The 27418-nt window shown below is 40.5% G+C and overlaps 1 protein-coding gene across 1 annotated transcript in view; it reads left to right on the top strand.

The window, feature by feature from the left end:
* Positions 1–27051, top strand: part of WDFY3 (WD repeat and FYVE domain containing 3) — a 152634-nt gene extending 125583 nt beyond the window's left edge. The window contains exons 40-66 of the mRNA XM_057369192.1: positions 894–1051; positions 1875–1952; positions 2681–2908; positions 3706–3759; positions 5566–5734; positions 5954–6117; positions 6842–6990; positions 7259–7379; positions 7744–7829; positions 8103–8183; positions 8587–8641; positions 8971–9090; positions 9791–9908; positions 11035–11141; positions 11663–11816; positions 13415–13506; positions 13792–14004; positions 15688–15835; positions 16644–16798; positions 17053–17211; positions 18550–18729; positions 19764–19946; positions 20571–20667; positions 21684–22013; positions 22208–22319; positions 22655–22852; positions 23365–27051. Of these exons, the coding sequence (XP_057225175.1) occupies positions 894–1051; positions 1875–1952; positions 2681–2908; positions 3706–3759; positions 5566–5734; positions 5954–6117; positions 6842–6990; positions 7259–7379; positions 7744–7829; positions 8103–8183; positions 8587–8641; positions 8971–9090; positions 9791–9908; positions 11035–11141; positions 11663–11816; positions 13415–13506; positions 13792–14004; positions 15688–15835; positions 16644–16798; positions 17053–17211; positions 18550–18729; positions 19764–19946; positions 20571–20667; positions 21684–22013; positions 22208–22319; positions 22655–22852; positions 23365–23485 (3830 nt within the window). The 3' untranslated portion in view covers positions 23486–27051. The remainder of the gene's footprint in view (positions 1–893; positions 1052–1874; positions 1953–2680; positions 2909–3705; positions 3760–5565; positions 5735–5953; positions 6118–6841; positions 6991–7258; positions 7380–7743; positions 7830–8102; positions 8184–8586; positions 8642–8970; positions 9091–9790; positions 9909–11034; positions 11142–11662; positions 11817–13414; positions 13507–13791; positions 14005–15687; positions 15836–16643; positions 16799–17052; positions 17212–18549; positions 18730–19763; positions 19947–20570; positions 20668–21683; positions 22014–22207; positions 22320–22654; positions 22853–23364) is intronic.
* The last annotated feature ends 367 nt before the right edge of the window (positions 27052–27418 follow it).

Genomic DNA, 27418 nt, shown 5'->3' with positions numbered 1-27418 from the left:
AAGTCCTGACTGAGGAGTGTCTGTCCTGGAGGGTAGATTTCCTCAGAGTGAACCATATGCACTGRGTGTTTTAATATAGGCTTAACTTCTTTTTTGTAGCACTAGATACTCTAAACTGTCACTGTGTAACATAGAATCCTTCAGAAATCGGACCATATATAGGATATTCTTACACTCCAGTGCACAGGGCCCTGTACTTGTGAGTCAGCAAATAGCATCTTGTGGATTACAGTGGTGGAGGCATTGAGTTCTCCCCATGAACTGTTGGATTGGAGTGACCTCTGTTACCATTCCCGGGGATTGGATGTGCCAGGGAGGGAGGGAGACCCTCTTGAGCATGTCTGGRTGCAGCCTGTAAACTCTTGGTCTGGTTTGAGGCTGGAAATGGGTGGCTGAGCAGTTCTTCTTTAGCAGCAGTGTTGCTATGACTGCTTCTTGGCTGAGAAATTTGTTCAGTGTAGGAAGCAGTTTTGCAGGAAAAGGATCTGGGAATCCTGATGGACAACAAGTTAAGCACGAGTTAGCTCTGCATCCATGTAACAAAAAAGATGAACTGGTGCTTGAGTAGCAAATAAGATTCCATAGATGTGATTCACTTGATGATTTCACAGTTCTAAAGTAATTGAGGTTAACCTGGATGTACAGAAAACATTTTTGGAAGTCTGGAATACTTGTTTTTGCAGTCTCTCTATTTCTAGATATACTGTGTTCCTGGCTGATGTTTGCTTAGGTTTCYAGTWTCTCCCTGATGGTCAGTATATTTGCAGAAATGATTTGAGTAGAGTTACACCTTTTTGAAGCAACAGGAAAGGTCATTCTATCTTTAAAAAGCAAGTATTAAGGGGGGAGGGGGAAAARACCCTAAAATGWGCTCCCAACAYTTTGTTTTTCAGCTCATGAGAAAAAATGCATCAGTMGAGGAGAAGCTTTGGTTCCAACCACACAGTCCAAACTTTCACGAGTCAGCAGTGGGTTTGGCCTCTCTAAACTGACTGGTTCCAGGAGAAACCGCAAGGAGAGTGGGCTGAGTAAACACAACCTCTCTACACAGGTAATTCTGTCAAGGAATAACATGCAGTCTAGAATCCAGCAATGKATGCTCAGGGTTTGTGGTAAATATCCCAAGGTGGGATATTTATATAGGCAGAGTGTGATGTTTTCTTTCCCTTTTTTGACTGCCCAGGCTGGGCATCTTGCATCTGTGTCCTAATTTGGTAGGTCCATCTGCAAATCTGTAATATTAAGCCAAGAGTTAACCCTTCATTGTTGGTCAGACTGCTCAGCTCCCTCTGGTTCATGACTGTTATAGTCTGGGTCTTATGTTCAGTTTGCAATACTSCACTGAAATGCAAGCTGAGAGACAGATGTTTGTCCTTTTTTCCATTCTGCCCTCAAGATGGAAAGAGGGGTTCAAAAGTTCGTGGAAAAATATGTTGCTAGTTCTCTTTCTGAACTGAAAACTAGTCAGTGGCTTTGATAAAATAACAAACTCTCTGYGCTCTCAGTCTTATTCCTGGTGAGGAGGTGTATTCTGAAAGCAGAAGGGAAGAAATTCCAAACTGAGCTGACAGGAGCTATTCTGGTTGCATCAATAGAGGAAACAATAAGTGAGATACTGTGGGACAAAGTGAGGAGGGATGGGTGTCTTGAGGATCTCCAGCAAACTAGGAAGCATTTACAAAAGATTATTTAAAAGGGAAAAGTACAATTTGTCAGTGTCATCCTTTGGCTGTTTGGGAGCATTCTGTATGTTTGTTTTAAGGGACTGTTCTTTCTCAGCAAGATCAACAAGGTGATGTATTCATAGGCTTTTCCTTCAAACAAATTCTTGCTTATAAAGTATCGTTTCATCTCTTGTCTTGTTTTTGTCTTAGGAAATTTCCCAGTGGATGTTTACTCACATTGCAGTGGTTCGGGACCTGGTTGATATGCAGTATAAAGAATACCAGGAGGTATGGATAGCTTGCAGGATTAATTACCTGTCATTCATACTTTGTTTTAGGTTGTACTAATGCCATTTCTCAGTAGGCGAGGTGAAATATTGGGTTCTCATAGGTAAAATGCTTGAATGTTTACATACAGTTGTTATTTTAAGAGGTTTTTAGATGTAAATGAACAAGTGAGGAGACTAATTTTCATCTGGTTGTAGATGAAAAGTCTTATAGCAATATTACATGTTAAACCTGAATTTTCTTCAAGAAGCGTAAATTCCTTAGAAATGTAAAAAAAAAAAAATGAAAGCAGGGGAAAAAAAGAGAGATAGGAAATACATTGTCTAAAGCATTGTAGAAAAACTAAGAGGAAATGTGGAGAAGCATTGTGTCCAAGTGCTACTTCTAAAGTAACACAAGGAAAATTTTATGGTATCATGCAGTGATAGAAAGTGGCTAATTTGTGCTTTCCAGAATGGAGCAGTTTCACCTTGTGGTGTGTGCTAAACACACAGAGGCATTTGGCTCAAACTGGTTGCTATGTGCTATAAATGTTAAGAAATAATTTCTGAGAGAAACATTTCAGTCAAAGCAATTCATTGAAAAAAAAGCAACCACCAAACTTTGCTTCATTAAACTTCTCTCTCATTGTGCAAATATGGCCAAGAAGGGCCTCCAAAGGCATTTTTTATTTCATTCTTAAAACCCTTTTTCAAATCCAATCCATTGGCGAATGTCTTTGTGTTCAGCGTCAGCAGAACGCGTTAAAGTACGTGACGGAGGAGTGGTCTCAAATTGAGTACGAGTTACTGCGAGAGAGAGGTCTGTGGGGTCCCCCCATCGGCTCCCACCTGGACAAGTGGATGCTGGAGATGACMGAGGGTCCCTGCAGGATGAGGAAAAAGATGGTGCGGAATGACATGTTTTATACACAGTATCCCTACATGCCTGAGGCTGAGCAGGAAACAAACTTGCTGGTGAGTATTCAGGAGTTTGTGATGGGTCATTATACACCCTGTTGCAAAATTCTTTTTTTCTTAAGAAATGTACTTTACTCTGTTGGTATGATCTGGTATTTAGTAATGGTCTGTATGTCCTAAATGGTTGGAAAAGTACAGTTGTTCCTCAGAGTATATTTAGGGAAGGGACTGAATTGCTTGCCTCTAAACCAAGCAAACTTGAGTAGTACTTGCAATGTAAGGTGAGGTGTGCTGAGTAATCCTGCCAGCAAACAGCACAGGCATCTTCACAAGCCTCTAGAAGTTGAAAGTACCATAACTATGTGAGGTTTCAGTCTGGATTCTTGGCTTTAATCTAGATAATGTGGAAAACCAGGAATACGAAAAAAAAAGGCCACAGGCCTTGCTTTGGGTGCGTTTGTGAAATGAACTTTTATCAATCCATCAAGAGGAAGGGGAGCTGTGCAGCAGAAATGTGCATGGCCTTGGAAAGCTTAGCAGTTGGCTGCTGTTAATTTTGGAACACTGTTTTTAAGAAATTAAGCACTCTTTATTATGTCTTTTTAGGCATCCATGTATGCGTGCAGGTTTTTTTTTTCCCCTYGAATTAAGCAATAATGTCAAAATACTTTTAAAAAGCACAGAAAAAATAGCAGTCAGTTTTAAACCATTAGATATTTTTGCCTGATTGTGGTCTGACACAATAGTAGCTGTAGTGACAGTCTAATTCACATGAAGTAGAGAACATGCCATCATACATTMTTCTCAAAAGTGTTCTTTCTCTGATGCTTATGTAATTGATGCCCTGTTTCCAGTCTGACTTCTCAAGTAATCTTCCTGAGACATCTGATGATACCATTCCTCAAAAGGTAAAGAAACAAGTACACTGACAACAAGAATGTGAAATAAATACAACTTTTTTCCTCCTGCATGTTAGGCAGTCTTAACAAGGCTTCTACGTTTGGCTTTCAACTTGCTCTTTCAGTAAATAATTCCAGGCCTAAGGGTTTTTTCAGTAATCACATTAGAAGATATTACTGTGCTGTCCTCAACCTTCACCTAATAAAACTTTCTGTAGATCTTCCCTTCCTTGCTGCACACTAACAGGCTGTGTTGGGCTGTGCTACCACTGTTCTCACTGTGTGGAGTGTTGTGACTTTGGGAGCTGAACTAATGGTCAGTGGAACGCATTTAGTAATGGGCAACACAATCACTTGGAAGCACTTACTGGGAAAGTGTTTCCTTTAAGGGAGGATCTGGTGAGCATTTTGTCTCCTTTTTGGCTGTAATGGGCTGGAAAAGGCCAACCTTTGTTAAAGCCCATATTAATTTTGTCTTAGCTGACTCTTCTAAGTTTTGCTATTGATAAAATAAACATTGGTTTAAAAATATGAATTCTGTCTTGAAAAAGACAGACATGCTTGGAAGTGGCTTCTCTGCAAGCATTTCAGTATTATGCTCTTCTCTSTTAATTAGAGTCACAGTCTTGCCCATCACTAAGTACAGTGTGTAATGTGCATTCACTCATTTTGAATTACCTTCAACAATAACCTAATTCATATAAATGGAAGTAATTGTATTGTACAGAATATCTAATATAAGTTGTTACTGTTTCCCTTTCTTCACCTTATCAGTGCTATTAAGGATTTTTCTTTGTAGGCTATACGTAAGTTGTTGCCACAGACATTTTAAGCATTGCTGAAATGGCATTTTTGTGCTGATAAGGAGTGAAGACTTGGTTAAACATAAGTGAGCAAATTAAATTACAGTGCCTTGAATTTTTGATTTTTGGGGGCAGCCAATTTGACCTGAATAATAAATTTCTGTGGTTTTGATCTTCAACCTGGGTATCAACTTGTAATGAAGCTAGTTTGATTTCTGTTCTGAATGTTGTTTTCTTAATTGAGTCAGGAGCATAAAAATTAGCCTGTGATGGGGGATGGGACAGACAGAGGACAAAAACACCACACACACACAAAAACCCCAAACCAAAACAAGTCCTCCATAAAGCAAAAACCTCCAAACAAAATAAAAAAAGACCAAAAACTCCACCTGAAGGTACAAACAATGCTCAAAGAATAACTTCAGGTAAATGCTTATTCTCATGCCAGTCTCATGCCCATAAACCATCAGAATCTTTACTTAAAAAAAAGCAACTAAATTAATGAAGAATTTTTGAGCCCTGAAGTTGATCCGTGGATGCTTTTAGTTCATACCAGCTTCTATATAGCTGTATCTTCTTGAGGCAATTTTTTATTCAAATGCTGCCTAACAAAGAAGTCAGCTGACTAACAAATARGCTGCAAATGTTGGTAGGGAGTTAAAAAGATGATAAAATGACCTTCTGARCAATCAGTCTCAAACACAAGAATCCCAGCCTTTTATGACAGTTCATAACATACTGGCCCCACTTAGGGCCCATGTTGTAGTTTTATCTGCAGGCTTTTCTGCAACCCCATTATTACTTGAGTGGCCTAATAGCTCCTTGCAAATGAGCTGACAGATCTGATCTCCTGAAGAGAGGAGATCACTCTGTTCCCGTTTGTTGGTGCATGAGCACGCACAAAACACTGGATGGGCACGCACCATGCTGCACACCCTGTTCCTGAAACACCTTCASTGAGGGACTGAGACAGGAGTTGACTGACCAAGCAATTCCTTCCCTTCTTTCCAAGAAACCTGCTCGCTACCGAAGAGCCATCAGCTACGACAGCAAGGAGTACTACATGCGCCTGGCTTCCGGAAACCCCGCAGTCTTCCAGGATGCCATAGAAGAGAGCACAGTGGGTGAAACAACTCAGCAGGAGCCAGAGCATGGSGAGGACACCATTGCAAGAGTCAAAGGTTAGATTAGTTGGTTTGTCATCTTCTCATGCATTTGCATTAAGATAACCATAAGTCCTGTAGGAGTCTTRYTTTTCTCTCTTAGCCTTGGGTCACCATAAGTCTTGTAGGACTCTCGTTTTTCTCTCTTAGCCTTGGGTCAGTAATGTGAAAAATTACAGGTTTTGTGAAGGTAATTTTTTATGTCTCAGCGTTTTATTTGTCTCTCTTTTTCTCCAGGCCTGGTGAAGCCTCCCCTAAAACGATCTCGCTCAGCTCCTGATGGAGGAGATGATGAGAACCAGGACCAGTCACAGGATCAAATTGTTGAGGGAAGTTCAATTGATGAAGAGGAGAAGACTGACAATACAACTTTGCTTCGACTTCTTGAAGAAGGAGAGAAGGTACTGTGTACTTCAAACACAYTAAGAACTTACTGCATTGGAATTTCTTCATTATGTGTCACGAGCATGAATAAATACACAAATCAGGGAAGGTATACAGTATATTTCCTCGGCTTTGTCCCTGAAATGAGTGGTTTGTGTGCCTGGCCCTAAAAACCATACTGGAAACATGCTTTTATAATTTTTGTTACCTTCTGCATGTAAGGGAAAAATTCACTTGTCCTGAAATGAAAGCTGGGAGCTATCCCTTGCTTGGTACATTGTCGTGTCAACTTGAGAAGTCAGGACAGAAAATATACWTGGAAAATACAAATGCTGACCTTGGCACACTGTTCCTAATTAATTGTTCTCTTCATTAGAGTGGAGAACCTTGATAAATACTATTTTATCCCCAAGATCAGTGTTGATTTACCATGCTGTGGATTCAGTATTTCAGATTTTATCCATYTGAGGTATGCTAGTAAATAGGGATCATGGTTGACTAGGCTACAGGTTCTAAAATATGTTTTAGGAAGCATAGTACAAGTGGATAAATTGGTGAATAGATAGATTTATATCATACCAATGAGGCTTTATCCAACTTCCTCCCCAGCTGCTAATCACTGSCCTTAGGTCTGATTAAAGGAGAGAATGACAGGAATTTTGCTGTATGTACAAGTGATAAAGCACCTAGTAAGCCTGAGCTCCTTCACTGCTTTTCCTAAGCATCTGCTTTTCCTCCCAGATCCAGCACATGTACCGCTGTGCTCGGGTACAGGGCCTTGACACCAGCGAGGGGCTGCTTCTCTTTGGGAAAGAGCACTTCTATGTCATCGATGGATTCACCATGACAGCCACCAGGGAGATACGGGACATCGAGACACTGCCTCCAAAGTGAGTACATTAAGAGAGAGCTTCCTTTATCCTTAGAAGCTGAACAAGAAGTATTTAATAAGATTTTTGAGGAGGCAGCTCCAAGATAATGTAAGATGCAGGAAGACCTCAGGTGCGTGTGCTTACAGCAGATAATTTGTAGTGTGGTATATTGTGAAAATCAGCTGTTTCTGTAACAGTACTCTCATATGAATTAAGAGCATGATTCTTCTAATTTCTCTTCATTCTAATCACTTCTCTCTTAATGTTCATTTATGTTCATTTACAGGATGCATGAGCCCATCATACCTAGGGGAGCAAGGCAAGGTCCAAGTCAGCTCAAAAGAACTTGCAGCATTTTYGCGTATGAAGATATCAAGGAGGTGCATAAAAGGAGGTACCTTTTGCAGGTAACTTGGACACCATACTTGGATAGGAGAGAAAACTTTGGAGTTTTTTGACAATGTAATTTTTAAAAATTTTAATCAACACATAACTGATGAGTATTTGGAAAATTAAGCTGTTCRCTGTGTTAAAATTGAACGTTTAGGTTGGGCATCCTTGTGGGAGCATTTGGTTTACTCTGGTTTGTTTATTGGGTGTGTAAGTGAATGTCAGTGGTTCAAAGATAAAGCATCTGGGTGCACTTGGCAAAGTCTGCTTCACCATAATTTGGTGCCACATGTAGCATGACTAAACTGAGCTGTGCCTGACCTTCAGAGGTGACAAGAAAATAAGTTAGTGTTCACATGGATTTGTCCTCTTTGTTTTCAGCCAATTGCAATTGAAGTGTTCTCAGGAGATGGACGGAAYTATCTTCTAGCTTTCCAGAAAGGAGTTAGAAACAAAGTTTATCAAAGGTATTGTAAAATAAATTAGAACATTTAACATGAATGTTTGGAAATACCTATCTGGAGGCTTTTTTGATGCCTGGTAGCACCTTAGTGCTGCAGGAAAGAGCCACTAGAAGGCACTACATGCCTTCAGTGAGAAGAGGCTCCTATGATATTGTTGGAGATGTTACGGAGCTGCTCAAAAGGAAGTCTGTAACTGTACTAAATGCATGYTGCTTCTGAGGAGATGACATACTGAGGACAAAAACACTAATCATAACCTTTTAACTGCTGCTGCAGGTTTTTAGCTGTGGTGCCATCTCTGACTGACAGCTCAGAGTCGGTGTCTGGGCAGAGACCAAACACCAGCGTAGAACAAGGGTAGGTGGTTCTGTTCCTCACAAATTCTCTAGCTCATCACTTTCCAATAAATGATGCTTGGATTAATGTCAAGATTATCTGGAGAGTATCAGAATTAACATTATCAGTATATAKATTCTGAAAGGAATTGGAATGCTGAAGCCATCAGATTTATTGAAGTTGTTAAAAATGTTCTACTTATCAGCTTCCACTTGCACTGATTTGCATAATTAACATGCATAATTTTCACACTGTGTGTTTAGAATTTTAAAGAAAGGTACCACTCAAGCAAAAAGGAACAAAGACACATTTTTCTAATTGTTGCAATTTACAATTTTTCATCTTGAAATTTTGGATTGTCTYGTGAAGATGTAGCCCAGCTCATATTGCTAAGTCAAAAAATGCACTTTCTTCTTCCCATTAGGTCTGGCTTGCTTAGCACTTTAGTGGGAGAAAAATCTGTTACTCAAAGATGGGAAGTAAGTATGAAAATGTTGGCATTTTTTGTAGTGATACGTAATAAATCAGTACAGACAAGTTGCATCCTCTTATTCGAACACATGGAACACACTGCTCTAGAAAGAGTATCAGCATTTTAGTTTGTAGTGTTTARTAATATCCTCATCAAATGGTTCTGCTGTTGAAAAGGTGGGGGGAGGGCTGTAGTAAAAGKAGAGTGAGCATTGCAATATTGAAGTAAGTTTTGTATGTTTGGGAAGAACTGAACACTGACAGTCTGGCAGGTAGATGTTTGGTTTGTCTGTTGTGAAGTGAAGATTTTACTRTTCTGTCATCTGTCTTCCTTAAGAGAGGAGAAATCAGTAACTTCCAGTACCTGATGCACTTAAACACTCTGGCTGGCAGATCCTACAACGACCTCATGCAGTATCCTGTGTTTCCCTGGATCCTCGCAGACTATGACTCAGAGGTAAATAAAATACATTCTCAGCCTTGTCAGTATTCTTTCATAACTTAGGAGGTTTCTGTTTTGTTCCTCCCGCTTATCAGCAGGGAGGGTATTAGAGAATCTTGACTGTCCCCTGGGGKCAGGTTCTTGCCTGCACTGATTTTACAAATGGGATTRGACTGGGATCCACAGAGAGACATTKGCCTCTCTGCCTTGCACCAGTTCCTGTAAATGTCTGCATTAACCTTAAACTGAATATCCTGAAGTATGCTAAGCCCACAGAGAAAACATCTTTGTCCAGAAGACTGTGGTAGGGGCTACTATGAAATCTGGCCCCTTGGTGACGAATTTACTTTTGAAAAATGTGAAACATCCTATTACTGCTTTTGTGCTSAGCCTTTGCCATCAACCAGACCATTACATAAAGCATTGTTAGGGTGCTGGTCGAGTATTCATGAAGAAGTTGAGAGAATTGGGGACAGGATGARAGGAGCAGGGCAAAAGTTATCCAAAACCCATATGTGATTTAAAATGAAATTGCAAACACTGCCTTGGATCAGACTGAAGGACTGTTTTAACCATATCCAACATTGCACCTACCATGTGTGTAGAAAGCAGGGATAACAGCCTTAAGAGGTAGGTGGTGTTAACCATGGTAATCAGCAGTGTTGAAAGGATTTGGTTTGGTTTTATAAAATGGTTGTCTRTTTTATTTTTAAAGGAACTGGATCTTACAAATCCCAAAACCTTCAGAAATTTGGCCAAGCCCATGGGAGCTCAAACAGAGGACAGGTTAGCCCAGTACAAGAAGCGATACAAGGACTGGGAAGATCCCAATGGTRAGTAATAATCCATACTGCAGGAGGAGCAGAGGGAYATGTGCCTGTCACATCRTGGGAGGGATTCATGRAATTTTGTATTAKGGGTAAGGGTGTTTGGATATGGATRTGCASAACTCTGCCATTTTTTTAGTGACTGTCCAACAAACACTGAATTAGAACAAGGGGACCTTGGCTTTTTTCCTGTATTCTTTGTTTTAAATCCAAGTGACAGTTTTGTTTTTATGTAAAAACAAGACAGAACWGTTGCAMGTTTAGATGAGTTTAACATTGTCTRARGACTGGAATGGGCAGGCACATGAAGCACCCAGCCAGCTGTGTCTGCTAATAGTTTGACTGCTGCTGTATGAAAATAAGTAGTACAAAGAATGCAAATGCTTGTRCATTTAGCAGTATGCTAGCTTTTTMATTTCTRATCTAAATGCATGCTTCTTGGCTAAGGAAACAGCAGCTCCTTARCTAAAAAAAATTAGAATGAGATGCRGTTAAGTTACRTATTCATGATTTTAGAGCTTCCTTATATATTGAAAATAAAACTCTTGTGTTTGGCAAGACTAGTTTTATTGTCTGCTTTTATCAAAGACGGAGGCCTGTTTAATTACTGCAGTGCTGTTCTGTGTCATGGTGGCAAAGACATTAATTGCTAGATATGAATCAGTATTTTCTAAGTGTGCTTATGCAGACCTTTATCAGGAAATTAGGAAAGTAAAAGCTGTACAAAATCTGTAGCCAACAGTTTTGATCTGTATTTCTGCCCAAGACTTTAAATCTGCAGTAAAAMATAAGGCAAAAAATTWAAAAAAAAWAAATTAWTRTTTCYTMAGCAGRAATCACTGTAGYTGCACTGCAGCATTTCAATTAGTTAAAGGAAAAATTGACTAACCATTCATACTGTGCTGTAGAAGCCCATTGAATTAGGGCTATTGCACTGTAGCCAAAACTCAAGTGACAAAACATAAAGCATAAAGCTTTCAGACTTCTGGGAATGAAAATAGTAAATTCCAATTTTGAATATGTCCAAGCCACAGAGTAACTAAAATAAAGTGTTACAGTTTTGGTTCCACTAGTACTGATTCTGTCACTTAACTATTTTATTCCTCCTATGTTCATAATTTTTAATCTGCAGGGGAAACTCCAGCTTATCACTAYGGGACCCACTATTCCTCAGCCATGATAGTGGCTTCCTATCTTGTCCGGATGGAGCCTTTCACTCAGATTTTCTTACGGTTACAGGTAAAAATTACATCACTTGTATTCATTGTGTATTTCAGACATCACTGAGAAATRTGATTAGTCAGCTTTGTTTTCATCAAATATCATAAAAGAAATATCTCTTAGCAGAGTTGTTATTGCCTGGCAGGATTTTGTGTCTTTTTAAAAGATGTGATGGAATTCATTTCTTTTTTCCTTGTTGTGTGAACATTTTTCTGAATGTWTGCAGAACAAAGTATCAGCAGAAAAAAAATCAAAGCAGGCTTTACTGTGAAAAATATTTTGCTGTTTCTCCGAAAGGCAGTGAACTTGAAATCAGACAGATGACTCTTTTCTTAAAATTCTGTGTATCTGTATCTATGTCTTCTGTTATCACATACCTAAAAGTAATGCAGCTGGTTAGATCTGTTGTGTTAGGGGAAGAAATGTGCTATATTCTAGTGTCTTCAYTAGGCAGAGGATGCTGTGATTTGTCTCTCTGGCAAAGCCTGCTGTGCTGGGGGATGCTGTGATGCTGACATGTTCCTCTCTCTGCCCTGCAGGGYGGTCACTTCGACCTGGCTGACCGCATGTTCCACAGCGTGCGGGAGGCCTGGTACTCCGCCTCCAAGCACAACATGGCAGATGTGAAGGAGCTCATCCCAGAGTTCTTCTACCTCCCAGAGTTCCTGCTCAATTCCAACAATTTTGACCTAGGTAGGCAATAAGAGCTTGATAGCAGCGCTATGGGTGGGAGGACAGAGCCAGCCAGAGGAGACATGAGAGATTWTCTCAAGCAGCGAGTGTTCATTTTAAGCAGTTAATACAAAGTCTCTTCTGAGACTTGCTGAACTAGTCCATGAAAGGACTTTTTTGCAGTGGTATGTTTTTGTCAATTTTTGAGTTTTTACCAGTTCAAAATGCACAGATRATAGTTTTACTTGAAGTTTCTCTGCTTTGCATTTTTCTCCATGTAACCTGCTATTCCATTATGGTGTTCGCTGTCTTTGTGGCGTATTCTTTCAAGCTTCACAAAATCTGTTTGACAGTCTTCACTTTTAGAACTTCATTTGAAAGTRTTCCTAAAGGGTTTTTGAATTGCCACAGCTTTTGTGACAGTGATTGTTCAGCAGGAGTCATGTAGGAGGCCTGTTGTCTGTAGGAAATACATGTTACTTATTATATATCCCTCTCAACAGTGGCATTAAGCTTTTACATTCTGAGCTCTGTGCAGTGAATCTAATAGCAGCAATAAAGGTTAATCAGGTCATAGGTTTTAATGGCCTCAAAGCCTTTATTCAAAATCTACTATAAGAGGTTGGAAGCACAATTTTACAAAAAAAGAAAAGCAAAACCAAAGAATACACTGCAAAACGTCTCCCAGSTATATATTTTACATGGAAGAATATGGGCATTACTGGAAAAATGTTGAGATCTTGACCACTTATCTGTGTATCTGATAATATTGGAYTGTAACCACTGGAGTCTAGGAATCCTTCACTGAGCATTTACAACAACAGTAGGAAAGGTTTTGTTAGGAACAATTGTCAAGCACTGCAGCACTTTTGATTGTGTTAATTTGTAGCGATCCTGCTCCCTTTCYTCCCAGCTGAAAAGAAAGGAAGATTTGAAGTCTGGTGATGCAAGCATTGTTTCTGTTGGAGYGTTGCACTTACTTTTTGTGTGCCTCTGTAAACTTGGAAATTTATTGGTGTTCCTCTGAGTTAATAGGAAGTTGGAATTGTCTCTTGACAYAAGGGACAGAACAAGAATTTAACTGAGGAGTTTTATCAAATGTATTTTTGGTACTCACTGCATGCCACCATTTAATGTCCAGAGTGAGAAGGGGCTGTCCAGGACAGGATGAATATCATGTGCCCAGGCCATGGGCACACCAGGGGAATCACCATTATCCTTGGGCATGGAGCTTTTGGGGGATTCCAGTTAACTCTGCACTATTAGGAAATGAATATTTGGCTACACATCACAGGAGTACAGGCTATTCTCAGGAGTAACACAATAATTTCATTCTATGATACAACACTGTCGTCCTTTTCAGAAGCCTTAGCAAGGAATGTTTGAATTCTTTCTCCTGAAAACAATCTTACTTGAACAACTGAGGCAGAACTTTTCATGTTTCATTGCCTAACATTTAAAAGAGACATAGTATTTTAAAGAAAAGACTAAAATGGCTTCCTTTATGGAGGCAAGATATGAGAACTCAATTTTTTTTTCCGTTTTTTTTTCACCTCTGCTGTTGCAGTTCCATTTCAGTACTTCCCTTCAATTTTTTTCCTTCTTTTTGTTTTTATTAGGTTGCAAACAAAATGGCACTAAACTTGGTGATGTAATACTCCCTCCATGGGCAAAAGGAGATCCTCGTGAGTTTATCAGAGTCCATCGGGAGGTAATTTGAATTTTAATGRTGACAGTAGAAAATCTAAGCTCAATTTGTGCAGTCACAGTCTGTGAGTTCAGGGTTGATGTCTGATTGTTGGCAAGGTCTGTAGAACCAGTGTTCCCTCCCCTTCCTTTTCGGCTGCAGAGTATGATGAGGSAAGACTTGCTTCAATGAAAAGCTTTATCAAAACATAACAAAAATATGTCAAAATATGTTCCGCATTATTCCCTGTGGCAGGTGTAGTAAACACAACCAGTGAGCAATTTTTAATGCATGCCTTTTGAATTTCAGGCTCTGGAATGTGACTTTGTGAGCGCTCACCTGCATGAGTGGATTGACTTGATCTTTGGCTATAAACAGCAAGGTCCTGCTGCAGTAGAAGCTGTAAATGTCTTTCACCATCTCTTCTATGAGGGACAAGTGGACATATATAACATCAATGATCCTTTAAAAGAGACAGCTACCATAGGATTCATTAATAACTTTGGACAGATACCAAAGCAGGTATACCTGTTGTAGAATTCTTATTTTTCAGTTMACACTCAATTGGAATGTGTTGATATAAAACAGGAAGGTGTTTTAGGAGTGAAACTGCTTGGGAGTGTTTATCCATAAATATTCTTCCAGTGATGTGAAATCATTTATGTTTCCATCATAAATGACACAAAGATCAACTTTGGGCTTTGCTTGTGGGATTAGAAAAGTCTTTTTTCCTCCTTTACATTCTTAAAATAAAGGTATAGTGAATTATGGCTCAACTCTAAAAATCAGCATTAAAAAAAATAAGTSTGTTCTTGCTGCAAAGTCACAGGGGAGGAGTGAAAGTACAACTTCAAAGTAATGCCTGGTGCTAAGGTATTTGAAGTTACCATGCAATAAAATGATTTTTGTAATAGCTTCTGCTTCATTTTTTTACCAAGTCACTTGGGTACATCACTCTTGTAGGACAGCTGTAGTTAAGGAGCTATAAAGACCCATTTGTGGTGCAGCTTTAAAGTTTGTGTTCTCTTCAAGAGTTTACATGAAATAATTCAATGTAATGTTAAATCAGGTGGTTTCAGTGCTGGTTATTTTGGGGAGGTTTTTTTTTCTGTAGAGTCATTTCTTTTGAGTTTTTTGCTGTCCAGTGAAAATCCTAAATGCTRTTGGTGAATATTTCTAATCCTAGATTTGGAGGAAGCCACAGATACCTTCAACAATTCACCCCACCCATGTGTTGGAAACTCTGAAGTCAATGCTCAGCACATAATGTCTCAGGACAGGCACAGGATATTTCCTGTGGCAACCCACTTAAAGCTATCAATCTCTCATTGCTTGGAAGAAAGGCTAAGAACTGTTCATCTGCCTTCTGTGGCTTTTCTCCTTTCCCYTCCTTGCTCTCAATAATCTAATTATGCAGTGGCTGTAGGGTTTTCTCCTCTTATGTAATAAGCAATCCCTGGRTGATTGTGATGATAATCAGCCATGGCCCAGCTAAAGCCAGATGGGACAGACAGGGACTGGGGCAGAGGGCAGGGCAATGGAAGAGCACTGCAGCTGGGTCCAGAGCTCTGCCTGCACCTTCAGATGCCTTTTAGGTACAAAACTGGTGGGTTCTACCAGGAATTGCATGATGCTCTGTTAGAGGAAATAGACTGCAATAAACTCGAGAAACTCAAAACTTCCTTAAGGCATTGTTGGTGGTGAGTGCTCTTGGAGCCCATTTTTATGTAAGTGTAGAGTTTTGCCCCTCTCCTCTGTGACTTTCCATGGGGGATCCAGGGCAGGCTCTCTCAGTGACCCAGCTGCTGTGCATTTTTTCACTCCTTTCCTGCATGATGTAGCATGCATCTTCTTTATCCCATCACTTGCACTAGTAACGTGCCTGGCAGTTTACTTTTCTATTTTTTAAAAAGTTGTGAYGCAAAACACTGGTGCTGTGTTTGGAAGAGGGCTCTCACAGATGCTGTGAGGGTCCTGAGATGCCACAGCCTGCTGGGGGCAGAGCAACTTCACTCCTTGTTCRTTTTCATATCGTTTGTTGAAGTTTTTTGAAATGTTCACCATAAGTTATTAGTGAATACTGAAAGAAGTAACRTTTGCTGACCTGCAGAATTTTTAGAAGGTATATTGGACATATTCATGATCTTTTTAAGCTCTTGTAAGCTTGTAATTTTTGATCATCATTAGTTTCTTGATGAATTTCAGCTCTTCAAAAAACCCCACCCACCAAAGCGTGTTCGAAGCCGTCTGAATGGAGAGGCTGTGGGAGCCTCTGTGCTCCCTGGTTCCACAAGTGACAAGATCTTTTTTCATCATTTGGACAACCTGAGGCCATCTCTTGCCCCAGTGAAAGGTAAGCTTTAAACCCATAGTAGATATTGCTGTTTCTTTGCCCAAAGAAGTTTCAGAGTTTCAGCAAGACATTATTTTTCCAGTACTTCTAATATTCTTACTGCCCATAGTTTTGTTAGAAAGACAAATTCAGAATATCCTAATGCTGTAAGATTATRTTCTTAGCTACCCAAAAGGTACCTGGGAAACACCATAGCTGCACCAGTTTAATATAACATTTTTTAAATAAAGGGATAAAATGAAGTCCAAGCACCTCTTCATAAGTTTGGATTTAACAAACATYATTCAGGATATGTTGCTTCTGGGCCTGCAATAGCCTCGATTTTTGTGATTTTCATGGCAAAAGGATTACTTACCACAGTGCCGAGAAATACTGAGAAATGTTGGCAGGAAAGGGTGGTGTTGGTAGCTCACTGAGACTAAAGGTGGTGTTTGACTTCATATCTGACATTAAACTGAACAAAAGTGAATTGTCTGTGWGGCAGGTAAATGCTATACAGGGATTTCTTTGCTAGCTGAGCAAAGGAAATGTGGCTCCCTGCTCTGTAAAGAGAGAAGGACATTCTAATACATGGGGCATGGCAGGGCTTAGAGAGAACACTCTGAGTCAGGAAATTAGAAARCACTAATCTATATTTGGCTCTGCATTTGTTAGGAATGGAGCAAAAGCTGCCACCACTGCAGCTGAAGCAAAGAACATATAAATAGCTACTACAGAGTCCTTCTTTGGCAGAGAAGCAGGTACTTCAGGGAATCAGATAGTATTTGTCTCTCCCAGCAATAAAATATAACCCCATCTTCTTTTTCAGAGCTCAAGGAGCCTGTGGGGCAGATTGTGTGTACTGATAAAGGCATTCTGGCAGTAGAGCAGAACAAGGTTCTCATCCCACCCACGTGGAATAAAACTTTTGCCTGGGGCTATGCAGACCTCAGCTGCAGACTGGGTACCTACGAGTCAGACAAGGTTTGTAATCTGAAATTTGTTCCAGCAATTAGTACTCAGTAGTGACAAAATTACAGCAATGGAAATTTATTTCACATGTGAATGAAATAATCTTGTGCTGCATAAGTTTTATTGCTCCCTCTCGGCGGTCTTCATCAGAATGCTGGYGGTATAACTAAGTGACTTAATGAATGCAAAGTGGCAGCCAAGTTTTTATTTTTTTACCCTACATAGTACTAGTTCTGCCAGTAATTCTTTGTTTTCTGTGTTTTTAGGCGGTGATTGTTTATGAATGCTTGTCAGAATGGGGTCAGATACTGTGTGCCATTTGTCCCAACCCCAAACTAGTTATCACTGGAGGAACAAGCACCGCAGTGTGTGTGTGGGAAATGGGTGTCTCCAAAGAAAAAGCCAAAGCACTCACACTGAAACAGGTAAAATACAATAAAAATGCCTTTCATGTAATTAATGGTATAAGGGCAAAGTAATTACATCATGAGTATTCCTCACTTAGTAGCCTTTGAAATGGTGAGTCCAGCAGATTTTTGGAGAATGGAATAGTTGAGATACTGATCTGCACTGTAAGTGGGCAAAACACATCTTTAAAATTGCACTGTTTTTGAGAATAGTGGATTACCAGGAGCTTTCTGGAGATAAAGGGAATTTGGTAGTGATATTAASAAAATTATACAGCTGTGTTTTGTGAAATTATTTGCTTTCTTGTAGTGTTATGTGTAACCACCCCATCTATAATCTGTGTCAGGAAGGACAGTGAAAGGATGATACCTTAAAGGTTAATTTTCATCTTTTGAAAAAGAAAGTTAATTAATTACAGCAAATTTTAATCTAAAACAAGCATCCATGCTTTCAAGTCAGATGCAGCTAAGAGCAGAGGAATTTTTATTTGTTTATTAAAGAAAAAACCTAACAAATGCAACCAAAAAAACCCAACCCCAACTAAGTCAAAATATTTTAGCAGCTGTGTAACATTGTTATAGGTTGCTGTTCTGTTAGCATCTTAATAGCAGGACTTTTTTAGAGGAAATCTCTCACTCAAATTTATGAAAAGAAATTTAGGGTGTTATTTAATAACTTTCCTTATGCACTATTCAAATGTCCAAAGCATTGTTTCCAAAATATTTTACTTAAAAACAGTACAACATAAAACATTRTATTTTACATTTTGGGGCAGCTTATTTGAAGGACATTTACTGTATTTAGCCAATGATCTATAATMGAGTAAGCTGCAGTAATCTGACTGCATTCCAGACTCTTGTTYCAATGGTTAGATTAAGCCTAAAATGTAAAATTAGGGCCTAATACCAGTAGATGCTTKTCATTTTCTCCTCATCCCAAGTGACTTTGCGGTTGTGGTTGCCACTGTTTCTTGTCTCTTATCTTCTGTTAGTCATCACCAGTTGCTGTAGGAGTCATTAATTTATGTTTTCAGAATGTAATTTCAGGTGCAGCCTGGAACACATTCTGGCCTTATTAACAGGCACTGATGCAGAATGGGGTTTTCTACAGTGGAAGGATCTGCAACATTAGWCCCTTGAAATTCTGTTTTGTCAGASTACTTTTTRGATAGAAAAAAATGTATTACTCTTACTGTTTTCAATCATGGAAATAGTTACCAACTGAAGACTTGTAAGGCAGCTGCATCTTCTGATAAAGTATTCTGGTTACATTWTCTGAGTCTTTCAGGTAAGAGGATTTAATGTGGAATTTTTATTCTCTCTCCTGGTTTCAACTTTTGCTCCTGACTTTTGCAGGCATTGCTGGGTCACACTGACACTGTCACATGCTTGACGGCATCRCTGGCGTATCACATAATTGTGAGTGGATCCCGAGATCGCACCTGCATCATCTGGGATCTGAATAAGCTCTCCTTCCTGACACAGCTCCGAGGTCACAGGGCTCCCATTTCAGCACTCTGTATAAATGAACTAACGGTGAGAGCCAAACTCCATCCACCAGGGCACACTGGGAACAGCAGCAAGAGCTGCAAATCATTAAACCAAATTTGTTAGTTTGGCAAAACTTGTATAACTCATCTGAAAAGTGATTAACTGGCTTAGGGAGTAATTTGTGTCATTTGTCCAGACCTGTATGTGGGTGTATTCCATGTAGAGTGGCTTGAGTTCAGAAGAGGTTATTAACAGTGCTGGAAGCAGTGTAACTAGCCTGATATTTAGAGTGGGCTGCCAAACTGCCACAAGAGCTRAGAAAAGCTTTTGATGTGTGACCTTGGTTGGTTTCTCTTGTCTTAAGCCGAATTAAAGGAAACAGGAGATGCCTTGGGTGAAGCTGCAGTGCCAATTGTAGTGGAAACAGACATATCCTAAAAGCTTCTGTCCCTGGTGGGACTATGAGTTACAAGTCACCATATATCCAGCTCCCAAGCATGGCCATCAGGGCTGGATGGACCTTGTTGGAGCTGGAGCAGATGCAGTGGTTGAAATCAAGACAAAACAGGGCTGTAGTGCAAGGAGCTGGTAGCAAGTGTCACAGTTTATTGGCTGCTGGTGGTCTGGTTGTAGTGCTGCCAGTGCTATAGACTGCAGCTYCTGTTTCCCCTCTCCACTAGTTTGGACTTTTTCCAACAAGAAAGCAAAAGAAATTTAAGGTGGTGCACTTTTATGAAGTGGAGTCAACATGAGCAGGGTCTTTGGAAACTGAAAAGAGAAAGTATTGAAAATATGCTGTTAGATTGTTATTCTGTGAAAAGTGGAGGAATTGGTCAACTCATTGTGTGCTGGAAATAGAACAAGTGGGCTGCTACCAAGACTGGGTTTCTAAGTACAATTTTAAAAAAAAAAAAAGCATGTAGTCTTAAGTGTTTCTTTATCTGGCCTGATTCACCTTGAATAGAACTTCCTGTAAAGTGCCTGTCTTGTAACTTGGCTTATAATGAACCTGCCTTATATTTTTGCTGAAGAATACCTGCACTTGTATGGAAATCAGGAGGTGTTATTTGTCTTTGCAGGGWGACATTGTATCATGTGCTGGCACTTACATCCATGTGTGGAGCATTAATGGCAGCCCTACTGCGAGTGTGAACACCTTCACTGGCCGAAGCCAGCAAATCATGTGTTGTTTTGTGTCAGAGATGAATGAGTGGGACACCCAGAAYGTCATAGTAACAGGGCATTCTGATGGAGTTGTCCGGGTAAGTACCAGGAATCTCTGCCTGGAAAATGAGGTTTATGCCATGGTAGTAATAGTATTTAGAGAATTCATGTCTGTTCAACACAGTGTGGTGGCCAGGACCAAAAGCAGTCCTGCTGCACTTGGGTGTTTCAACTGAACAGTTCCTTTTCTTTTTTGATGCCCCATTGGGATGTTGTAACCAGCAATAGTCAGCAGAGGATGGATTTTCCTTCCTGCTCTGCTTCTTTTCATGCATGGAGACTGTTGTTTTGGTTCACCATTTTTATTTCACACACCTTGAGACAATTCATTCTGCTACCTAGAAGGAAAAGGGAAACTTAGTGTCATCTCTGATCACTACAAGTCTAACCAAATTTTCAATACTTTTGTGTGCCTGGATCTGCTGGTCAAACAGCCGCGTGGAGTGGATTCAGGCAGAAACACAGATGTCCTCCTATAGTTTCTAATCCCCAAAAACAGGGTTTAGTACAGAGATGTGAGCTGCCTTGCATGCTACCATCARTTGCCTTGCATGCATCAGTTCAAATACACAGTTCTACTAAGCCATTTTGACTCTACAAGTAGCTCAGAAGAAAACTGAGAGTTCAGTAAGTGCCACTTTGCTTATTCCCTGTCCCTCCAGTTCTGGCGGATGGAGTTTTTGCAAGTGCCAGAAACACCAGCTCCAGAGCCTGTGGAGATGCTGGAAATGCAAGAGGACTGTCAKGAAGCACAGATAGGTATGTCTCYTGACAAGTATTTTGGTGTTTCCCTGTTAGATCTGGTCTTTGCTATAGGTAGGTGAAATTCCGTGGTTATACAGTTCCAGAATGRATGATTTTGTCTCAAAGGACAGCAGACATCCAGTGGGCACAATAAACACAGCATGTAAATTCTTTGATCATCACTTACTTAAGGTAGTTTAATATTGCTACAAGTAAGAAAAAATGTTGCCCATCATAGCTGCTTTTTCCTGTGAAGATGGAATGTYGCTCTTCTTTGCTTCTGCTGTTGGTGCACCCAAGGGATTGTCCAAAAACTAGATATTTTTATATTGAAATGGAATTATAGCATAACAGCAGAATTAATCTACTGATGGAACAGTCTATACAAGACAAGGAATGGTATCATTTTCCCCTGTTGGAAGATTTTGGTCCGTGTTTCATGATTGTTTCTTTTAGCAATCTCATCTTCCTTTTGTTCTCTTCATTCTGAAGATATGATCTGGATTTGGATCTGGATCCATGATTATTACTCATTAATAATTATTGTACAAATACAGTTTTTGAGTTTTTTCACTGTCAGTTGGAGTATAAATGTCCTTGGTAATTGCTTTTTTTCTATTAAAAAATGCTGTTATTAACAAATGTGCATCATATTTTTCAGTCAGAGATTCTGCACAGCTGACTGAACTTACTTTGTAAGTGTCTCTGAAAGGTTTTGCCAACTTGAGTGTTTTTGAAGTTCTTGCTCTTTTTGTCTATCATAATCCAGAGGGACTATTGTAGGAAATAGCATCAGCTAAGCATTGTTGTTCTCTGGAAACAGAAAAAAGTTTAAGAAAGTGCAGCAAATGTGAATGTGTGATTGCTGGCGGGAGCTGAATCCATCTCTGAAAAGGCTCTGCTGAGTGTCCCTCCCTCATGCAGTGTTGGTACCTGTTGGGCTGTAGGCAGTGCAGCAGCAGAGTAAGGAAAAAGCTCAGGCCATAACCAGCCTCAGTAACAGCCCCTTGTCCCTCGTTGTGTGAATCCAGGGCAGGAAGCCCATGAAGAGGACAGCAGTGACTCCGAGGCAGATGATCCATGTGTAGGCCAGGACACAAAAGTGCAGGAGAGCCAGAGCCAACCAAGCAGCACCAGCCACAGGCCTCGGTCATCGTCGGCCAGAGCAGCAGCAGCGTGGTCAGCAGACAGCGGCTCCGATGACTCCAGGCGCTGGTCAGACCAGCTCAGCTTGGACGAGAAAGATGGATTTATCTTTGTGAATTATTCTGAGGGACAAGCAAAAATGCATCCCCATGCTCAGGTTATCCACCCACACCCCAGCTATGCTGAAGCACGGCACTACAGCAAGCTTAAACCAGGTAAAAGAAATGGGGCACAGCCCTTAGATTTATTCCGGAGTGTAATGTTACAGAAAAGGAKAAAATCTTGACTCTCTGGGGGAGATTTTTTCCTTACTGCAAAGTCACGCATATGAGTGTGTTGGGGGAGGAGGGAACAAAAATGAGAACAAGCAAATTTGCTTTATCCCCTCCCACTTCCCATTCCTTTCTAGGATACAGATGGGAGCGCCAGTTGGTGTTCAGAAGCAAACTAACTATGCACACGGCATTTGACCGCAAAGACAACGCACACCCAGCGGAAATCACTGCGCTCGGCATCTCCAAGTGAGTAGCTCACCCGTGAGGGCTTCTAGCATTTTTGGGTGTTGTCAGCAGGAAGTGGTACCATTGTTCATAATGCTGTGTTGTGGTGCTACTGTTTGGGGCAGCTGTCTTCAAGGACTGAGATAAAARTACTAAAATAAGTGGAATTATTCACCTCCTTTATGCTGTGCAGAGTRCTGCAGCTCCATTTTTCAGTCAGAGCAGGGTAATTGGGATGCCAGTGGCTAYGCCAGTACTTTAACACGTGACATTCTGTCACATGTAAAATTGGTCTATGCCTGTGCGTTACCATGCCAGAATGCTCTGGTGCAGAACGCTTTTGCTTTTCCTTGCAGGGATCACAGCAGAATCCTGATCGGGGAYGGCCGGGGCAGGGTGTTCAGCTGGTCGGTGAGCGATCAGCCCGGCCGCTCCGCCGCCGACCACTGGGTGAAGGACGAGGGCGGCGACAGCTGCTCGGGCTGCACCGTGCGCTTCTCGCTCACCGAGAGGCGGCACCACTGCAGGAACTGTGGACAGCTCTTCTGCCAGAAGTAAGCAGCCAACAGCCTCCCTTGGCCTCTTTTCCGTACAGCATTTTAGGTGGGGTAAAGCTTGGAATACCTCAGAACTCTGGTGAGAGATTGAGGCTCCTTAAACTGTGTGCAGGGCTGTGAGGGTGCTGGTTTAGGGGCCACGAGCAGGCAGCCTCAGACAGAAAAATGTCAGACATACAGGATGTGTTGTGAGCKCCCCTTATCCACAAACTGAAGTGCAAATCTTCTCTCTGATCCATTAAGTCAGAGCTTATATTTCTGATTTCATCTCTTTGAGTCTACTCTGGTGACAAGACCTGTTTTTAAGCTATCTGTCACTGATCCTGTGGCAATCATTTGAGTTAAATTCTGCTTCTGCCACACTGCACTGCATCTCCATATCAAGGCAAGTTAGGACAGTTTTCTGGTATTTGAAGTCATGACAATAATGCCCACAGCTCAATAGAAAATGGAGATAGATAAATGGAGAGGACCTGTGTTCAGTGGTGGTTGTTTSTTTTTCTCCACAGATGCAGCAGGTTTCAGTCAGAAATCAAACGGCTGAAGATTTCATCGCCGGTCAGGGTGTGCCAGAACTGCTTCTACAACCTGCAGCACGAGCGGGGCTCAGAGGAGGGGCCCAGAAATTGATGGGGGCCTGGCAAATCTCAGCCAGCCCCGCTGTCACTCCAGGAACCAGTGAGAGCATCRGATGGGATTGGAATATTGTCTGTTTACACTTATGTTTATACTGCTTTCTAAGCACTAAGAGTAAAAAGGGATCATTGCATTGGTTTGTGTTGACAGAAGGCAGACGAGGCGAACAGCGAGATGAAGAGAAGAGCAAGGCCCAGGAAGACATGATTAAYAACCACAAATCCAACAGAACTGGCAGCCCCTAAACCCATTCTGACGTGGCTGTCGAGAAAATCCTCACTTATCCTAAACACCCCTTCTTGTCTTGTTTTTGTAGAGTTAGTCATCTTAACCGGGGGGAGGGGAGGGCAAGGCTTTTTAGAAGATAGTTGTAAATCTGCCTTCTTCGCAAGCAACTGTGTATATTGTAAATAGGTATAACGGCCTTTTTATCTAAATATGAACTTAACTGCCTGTTACATGGGACTTCAGATTAACCACTGTACTTTGCGTGGCATCTTTATCTCATCTATCAATTTAAATACGAATGTTAAAAAAAAAACAAAAACAGAAAACTCGAAGGCATTATGTGTATTTCTGTTAAAAATCCAGTCTGTGCATGTTTGTTCTTTCAGTTGCCCACAGTATCTTAATTTAAGTGAGGCTGTTCATAGAATTACATGGATTTTTTCAAAAGAAAACATTTTTGAGAATAGGAACTTGGAGTATTTTATTCTAGCTGTAAGATAACCAGGAACTAAATTGTACACTTGTGTTGCATTTTATACCAAACTATTTACCACCTCAGTGTTGTTCATATTTAATAAGGCCTCTTTTATACATATGTCAGAGCTGCAGTTTTGTTAATTACTTACTGTTCATTAGCAGCTGATTCATGCAGTGCAAGAACCAGCTTTTACCTTCTTTAGTCAATARTAATTGGCTTTTGCATATAGATACAGAAGTAATTTCTTGTGCATAAAATTTAACCGCTGTTGTCCCGTAGCTTCTTTGCAAAAAAACTTTTGGATCAACAGGCATTGCTCTAAAGCAGGGTGATATTGGTCGTGTCAGAACTGCTCCTTGGAGCTCTCTTTGTCTTTCAGCACACACCATCAGCTTGAGGACAGCAGTAGATTTCCATTATGGTTTTTAAGTTTCAATATGAATTTTATTGCAGTATTTTTTTACTACTCTTGTCATTTATTTTGCACTACATGTGGGATGAAGTAGAGACACTGATATCCACTGGGATTGGAGCTTGTGCATTGGATAGGCCCATGGACTTAATTTCTGCATGAGGTCTTGCCAGTGGGTTTTTGTTTGGGCGAGGGGGGAGAGGGAGGGCAGCAGGCAGGCTGGTGGTCGGTTTGGTTTTGTTTTTTAACGTGTATATATTTTGTAAATGGGTGACAAACTGATCCTAGATCTAGGTATATTCACAATGGATTCTTTTAAGTAGAGGTAAGGATATGGCCCAGACCAACAGAAGACAGGTGGCTCTGATAATACTTGAGTGAGTGTTGTCACTCACAGGGATGAGATTATCCTTCACTTGCAATGACTTGGGACGGCAAATCCTTCAAACCAGCATTGTTGTTGGAATTRCACCATCAGAAATACCAGGCCCTCTGTGTTGGGGTGAGCTCCTTCCAGAGGGTCCTTGGCACTGCGGAGGCACCCCTGTCTTCTCTTGATTTGAGCTTTTAGCGGTGAATAATTTGTTAATTCTGACCACTTGCTATTTACCCTGGTATCACATGTTTATGCACTGAAGGTTAAATATGTATTTTGATACTTGTTTGTTTATTATGTATGTGCTGGTCTGTAAAATGAGATATATTCCTGTTTTGGTATGTATACTAGGTCCCCAAATGAACAAAAAGGCTTCTCTAGAGCCCTTGCACACTGTTGAGTAAATGCAGGTTTGTTGAGCTTAGCTGACCCAAATTTTGGATCCAAAGAGTGATGGTCAAGTAGCCACAGTGACTGCTGGCTACCCAGACAGATTTGACCCTAAAAACAGGAAGAGGTCCTCRGTAAGCATGTGCAGAGCACTGGAATTTCTGTGTTCAGCTGTTCTCTCTAACGTTGCCTTCACCCTTCCCAAAATGATGCAAAACCAGCATAGTTCAGAAGACAGGCTAGTGGCCTTAACGTTTTCTGTTTGAAGAAAAGGCTGTTTTAACAACTCTTAAATGCCTTTGAGTCCACAGTTTTCCTCCCGTTGCCTCCAGATTTCCAAATCAACCCCAAATTTAAGGAAGCCTTGTTTTCTGTGGACTACAATTGTACAGCCACGTGATTGAGCCCTGATAAAAGCAAGGCTATGACAACAGCACTGATGTGATCTAACACTAAAGCAAGGACACAGTCCTGCTGTGGGGTTGTGAGGACAGGGGGCTGTAGCCACGGGGACGCGTTGTACGGGTGTTGTTCCACGCCTGCGGTGTTTGGCAGCGCACTAAAGAAATCCTTATTCTTTACAAATTCTGCAGTGTGCAGGCTAGGCCCAGTTTACATTTTGCAAGCAAACCACCACAGCCCTCTGACTTAATTCTGTTCCCAAAAAAAMCACATTTTTGCTTGTTGGAGGCAGTGGGGGACAAACACACCTGCTCGTATTTCCTCTGGCAGCTGGTGCTGTGGGCAACTGTGGTGTTCACGTGGGAGTGGGGTTTTTTTTTTCCATTTCATTCGAGCTTCTAATGCAAATAGTTGCTTTGTTTTCCATGTAAAAAATCTGTTGAGCAAAAATATACTCATGTACACTAACATTAGTAGACTGTATTCTCTGCAAGTACCTCACATGTCTTCTCCTGCCTTGTTCTTYGTAGTAAACTTATCCATGTACTCCTAACATTTGTATGTAGTGTGCAACTGTAATGTCATGCTTTTGAGAGGGAGTTGGCTGCCTCCAGCCAGCATTCATCAGTTCAATAGCAAAACACTTTAGATAAGTTATTTTGCACTTTCTTATGTATAAAATTGGTAGAAACTTATATTTGCTTTGTATCATTTAAAGACTCCTTTTGTTTCGGTAAATGAACTGTGTATAAAATACTTATGCAGTTAAAACTGTTTTTAGAAAGTATTTTTAATTTCAGCAAGTTTGGTTACTTGTTGCATGACTATTAACACAGCTGACTTTTTGTGTCAGTGCAATGTATATTTTTTTTGTCCTGTTATTAACTTGTAAGCCCTAGTTAAATGGCCATTTATTTGTACAGCATCAGGAGTAAATTGAAGATAACTGGCTAAGACTGGAGTGTGGAATTTTGTACTATATTGCAGAATCCAATATCTGTTTTTTGGTGGTTACGTAAAAGGCCTGAYGATTTACTATCTAGTGTGCAATCTGTGATATCTGAATGTTCATTGTATATTTGTCTCCAATGCAAAAAGGTAGAGTAACACAGTTACAACAATACATGATTAAATGCAATAGTTCAGGTACTGAAGTATTTTTTTTTCATTTCAAATAAATACCTGCTATTTACCACCAAAAAGCTGTTTTGCATTTGTTGGAAAGACACAACATTTGCAGCTGAATAAACGTTTTTAACTCGGGAGTGGTCACCAATGAGTAACATTTTTCTGTGTCATCATGAAGAGTGAATTTCTGTTGCTTGTTACAGTTTTGCTTTGTGAATGTGGGTGTGGCCATCCATGATGGTGCAGCATGAAATCATATGTCTTAGTTTGTTCCTTTTYGCTATATATTTAGTGTGAATTCAGCAGAATCTGTGAAGAATAGGCTGTGCCAATATAGAGAAAGCAGACAGAAGGTAATTATTTAAGTCGTGTTGGATAAGAACAGTGGAGAAGTTGTTACAGCAGCCATTTCCATGGCATTCCTGAGCCATGACTTGGTTATATAGGACTGGTAATGATCACTTTCCATAGGGGCAAGTATTTCTCACTTGGGCATTTCCACATTTTAAATCT

The sequence above is a fragment of the Malurus melanocephalus genome, unplaced genomic scaffold (assembly GCF_030028575.1).
Source record: "Malurus melanocephalus ecotype Western Australia unplaced genomic scaffold, MMel_1.1 scaffold_105, whole genome shotgun sequence".
NCBI classification, from domain to species: Eukaryota; Metazoa; Chordata; class Aves; order Passeriformes; family Maluridae; genus Malurus; species Malurus melanocephalus.
The sequence above is the reverse complement of the archived record's forward strand: the minus strand, read 5'-3'. Positions and strand labels throughout refer to the sequence as shown.